Source organism: Eucalyptus grandis, chromosome 7, assembly GCF_016545825.1.
Source record: "Eucalyptus grandis isolate ANBG69807.140 chromosome 7, ASM1654582v1, whole genome shotgun sequence".
NCBI lineage: Eukaryota > Viridiplantae > Streptophyta > Magnoliopsida > Myrtales > Myrtaceae > Eucalyptus > Eucalyptus grandis.
Window position 1 is genome coordinate 58747246 of NC_052618.1, and position 4756 is coordinate 58752001.

The 4756-nt window shown below is 39.2% G+C and overlaps 1 protein-coding gene across 1 annotated transcript; it reads right to left on the bottom strand.

The window, feature by feature from the left end:
• Positions 1-2198: 2198 nt before the first annotated feature.
• LOC104455948 lies at positions 2199-3148 on the bottom strand. The gene is made up of 2 exons (XM_018877384.2): positions 2735-3148; positions 2199-2659 (listed from the first exon to the last, which is right to left on the bottom strand). Exons 1-2 carry the CDS (start codon positions 3092-3094, stop codon positions 2411-2413), a joined length of 609 nt encoding a protein of 202 aa, XP_018732929.2. The 5' UTR covers positions 3095-3148; the 3' UTR covers positions 2199-2410.
• Between the last annotated feature and the right edge of the window lie 1608 nt (positions 3149-4756).

A 4756-nucleotide genomic window follows, 5' to 3' on the forward strand; every position in this document is an offset into this window, starting at 1 on the left:
TTTTGAGTAAAAGAGTTTCATGATTTTCACGATAAAAATGATGCTTTTCGAAATCATAAGGTCTATTGATAAAGTGTAGAAATTTGTTTAATAACAACGCAAAATTTCCCCCTCTCAGGTGCCTACAAACAGTAGCGGTGGGTGGCGGCGAGCGGATAAAGATCCTAAGGATGATATTGCATTTTCAACTAAAGATCTCATTGATAAGTTTATGCATTTGAATCAATTTAACAAATCCACCAATAGAAAAGCACCTTCCAATGGGAATCGTGTTCCGAAAAGAGAGACTTGATCTGCTGTCATTATATGGAGTTTCCAGGTGAGGAAATGGAGCATGTTGGAACGAAGTAAATGAATCTAAAAATAGCATTCACAAAAAAAGAAGTGAAAAAGCATAATTAAGTTGAAGGGTATGTTTATTTGAGTAATTAGTTTAAAGATTTTCACAATAGAAAAGAACATGTGAGACCGTAAGGTTTATAAATAAAGTGTAAAAATTTGTTTGATAACGACATAATTTTTTTTTCTTTCAAGTGCTGGCGAATGGTGGTGGTGAGCAGTGGTGACTGGTGATGGGATGGGGCCGGCATGCAAATAGTGGGCCAGCGGCAGGCGGGCAGGCATATAAAGATCTTAAGGGTGATATTGGCTTTTCAACTAAACATCTCATTGATGAGTTTGCACGTTTGAATCAATTTAAGTGATCCACTACCACTAGTAGAAAAGCACTTTCTAAGGGGGATTGTGCTCCAAAAAGAGGGAGTTAATTTGCTGTCATAACATGGAGCTTCCAAGTGAGAAAATGGAGCATGTTGAAATGAAGTACGTGAAGTTGAAAAAGGCATTCGCACAAGAAAAAAATTAGCAATGTTAAGTTTAAGGAAATCTTTGTTTGAGTGAAAATGTTTCAAGATTTTCATGATAAAAAAAAAATGCTTTTTTGAAATCATAAGGTGTAAAATTAAGTGATTAATTTTGTAAGTATCAAAATTTTTTGAGCAATCACTCGAATGCCAAATTTGTCAAAAATTGTTAATTTGAGTGCTATTAGTGATGTAATATTCATTTGTTATATAAATTCCAACATGACTCACTAGTAAGATGAAGTTAATTAGTGAAGTAAGATGAGTGAACTTCCAAGGGTTTGTTTGGAGTCAATTGGTAATTAGTTAATTCTTGGCTAGTTCAATTCTTTTGTCCAAAAAAAAAAAAAAAAAGAAATCTGTTTGGTAACGCCAATTAATTTTCGAGATAGATTTGGAACTGAATTGAGAAGTAGAAAAATATTACTTTTTTATTTGTTGGAACAATGTTAGAATCAAGCAAATTTCTTTTTTTGTCTTTTGTCTTCTTCTTTTTCTGTCGATAGGCTAAATGAGGAAGAAGAAGAAAAGAAAAAAAGAAATAATAATTTATAGCAAAATATATTTGAGGGTCATATCAAACATATTTTTGTTCTTTTTATTTTATTTTAGTAATAGAATTTGTATAATTACCAAACGCATTCGAATGCTCGAAATTCATGTGAGGAATAAAAATAAAAATAAAAATAAAAGCAAAGGTTAAATTGTTCCCGGGAATTGGGACAAATTAAGGTTCTTAATAACCCTAACCCCAATTTGAGAATCACCTTATCAAATTGGCAATGAAGATTAGAAAGCAGGAGAAACGTCTCACGATTAGGAAATGTTTAAAGCTTGCTCAAGATGCAATTTCACCGCAATGCCTTTTTCTTCGATCCTCCACTCATGACCCCATCTTTCCTTGCAAGACCTCCCAACACTTCGATTCCCTCAAATCTAACACCGCTTTTAACATAAAAACAAACTCTTTCTTCCAATTTCCCGCCCTAAAATCGTGATTCTCCGCTTCGTTTATTTTTGTTAGAGCAGTACATTGATTCTCGAATCAGTTATTGATTGAATGCTACGAAGATAACAGAGAAGAGCTTCTTTTGTGGGGGAGAGAGGGAGTAAGTTTTCCCAAGCACGGTCGCTTTGTTCACTTTGCCCCTTGGACAAAGAATTTTCCACATTGAACTTCATTTTCTTTCCAAGAAACAAAATACCAAAATTAATTTAAAAAACCATGATTAATTGCAGGCACTAAAGTAAATTTTTCCACCGACGTGGTGATCACTCACAAAATTTAGGCATTTTCGATGTCTTTTAACCCCATCTACTCTAATCAACTTTAAATTTACAAACCAGCCATTTTTTTTTCCCGAATATGATAATTAACAGGTTACATCTGTCACCCATCGACCAAGTAAAATCCAATATTTGGATAGAGAAACGTGGACACATTCCTAACAACGCAACTTTCTCCATGCACGGCCTAAAACTAAGCACTCGAACACCAGCCTATCTCAACAGATCGTTCCCAGGGGTCTTCATAACCATGACCATAATCAGCGCTCCTCCTTGTTTAACTCAACCGGCGGGTTGTGCCGGTCGAAGGGGAGTTTGATCTTGCCCATAGAGCCGGCGGGAACGAGCTTGAGGTTCTCGCAGTTGCAGATCTCAACCATGAAGCCGTCCGGGTCGGTGAAGAAGAGCTGGTCGATGGACGCCCCGCTCTCCTCGTCGTCCACCGTCCTCTTCTTGTACTCTATGCTCATGTCGCGCAACTTTTGCTCCACCGCACCCATGTTCTCGCACTAGTGTCATATGATATCAGATTAGAAGGTTGTTATTATTAATGGGTCATACGGGGCAAAGTTTGAGATAATAACCTGAAAGGAGATGTGATTGTCCATGGGGTCCAAAGGGTGAGATTCCGAGGGGAGGCGGTCCTCGTCGTGGGACTGGACCAGGTGGATGCCGATGCCGTAGTTGAAGAGCCACGCGCCTTCGAAGTCGAGGGCCTGGGGCCGCTCGATCTCCACGAACCCCAGCACCTTCGTGTAGAACTCTATGGAATCCTTCACCGACCGGCACAGCCTCGACACGTGGTTCAGCGCCATCAACGGCATCTCCTCCTCCTTCTTCTCTCCTTCGCTGCCGCCGCCGCTGCCGCCCACTTTCTTCTTCTCCTTCTCCTCGTTCGCTCGATCACGGGACTCGTCCTCGACTCGGTACGCTTTGCTTTCCATGTTTGCGTTCTATGTTATCCTCGCTTCTTCACCTGTGTTAGCCGGGGGAAGACATGGCCGCATTTCTTATGCTATTCATATGGCGGCACTCGTTCTAACAGAGAGAGATGAACTAGACATGGGGAGGACACGTAGCGTCGATAGCATTTGGTGCAGCCGGACGTGTGAATACCGCAAGGTGACTTCTGTCCGGTGTCCCTTTACACTATACGTATATGTTGTGTTTTCATTTGCCAAGTACGTACGGCCTCGTATATCCAGGAGGGCGTATCGTGTGATTCGAGGGTTTGAACTTTGGAGCAAATTGAATCAAGTGATATTTCAAATATTGAAAAAAATGTCGGTCGAAATGTAAGTTAGAAGTCCCTAAAGATATTCTTTTCTTAAGGGTACCTACACAGAGTGGAGAAGGACCAAGGAATAATTCTTAGAACTGTTAGATTAAAAGGAGGACAACAAGGATCTATGGTGTTTTTTTTTTCTAGCATCGTGGTGGTCAAGGAGGAGGATAACTAGGGTACACCATGCCGATAGATGGCGTGACGACGGGCAATTATGTGGTTGTGGTTCATTTGTTGAACTTTTGGGGGGAAGTAGAGTATTTATATCAATTTAGATTTAAACCTTTTAATTATACTAATTTCGTGTAATCTAGATATTTTCATATCTTGTCAATTGAATCCATTCAGTCAATTTAGATCGACAATTAATGATATGGATGCTAGTGGATGGTCGATATCAATAAAAATATTTTATGTAATTTTTTCCTTTGTTTTTCTTGCCCTTCTCTTTCTTCGAGTGGCGTGATCTTCGATAACTTGTCTCGAGCCATGGTTGGCAGTGGTCCAGGCGAAAGTGAGTGCTGGTGAGGGCACCCTTGCCTAGGTGACGCTTACGGTTGGTAGTGGTCCAGGCGAAAGCGAGTGTTGGTGAGGGCACCCTTGCCTAGGCGATGCTTGACGAGATTGCCCTAACTTGGGTGAGGTCGGCCTTGCTAATTTTGGTGAAGGAGGCCTCACTGGTGCCTACCCTCGTCAACCATGACCTGTGGTCAAGTCAAAAGAAAAAGGGGAAGGAAAGAAAGAAAAATTATAAAAAAACAAATTAAATTATTACAAAAATATTAACATTAATGTTCGTCACATCACATAAGACGGTTAGTACTCATGTTAACGATTTTTAGCATAAATTAGTGAATGGACTCAATTGGCAAACGTGACAAGATTCATGAATAATTGACACGATTGAAAAGTTCATGATTGAATTGACATAATTATAATAAATCTATGGCTTTTTTGGCACTTTCTCGGAATGGATAAGAGATGATGGCAATTGATTCATGAAATTAGAATGTACAGATATTTGAACTTTATTTGAGAGCCTCAAATAAGAACTGTCTTATACAATTACTGTACTATAGATGTAAAGAAGTAAGATATAATTACTCTTCCTTCAAGTAAAGTAATGAAGTTCGAAAGAGGAAAATTCAATCCTAACAAACATGTTAATCCCTAGATTTATGACACTTTCATATGATCATGTAAAATGCTTTCAGTGTCAGTTAATGTCTCGAGTCCCTCCGTTCATTTTGATGGTCAGGAATTGGCGGGGGACGGGAGAGTACAGAAAACGGCGATTTCCAATTTCAGTTTCGATTTCAAT

Excerpts from the sequence above, each read along its gene's own strand:
- LOC104455948 (XM_018877384.2), bottom strand. The coding sequence starts at position 3,094 with ATGGAAAGCAAAGCGTACCGAGTCGAGGACGAGTCCCGTGATCGAGCG. Across the intron at positions 2,660-2,734 it reads ACAATCACATCTCCTTTCAG|TGCGAGAACATGGGTGCGGT; the intron begins GTTATTATCTCA and ends ATATGACACTAG.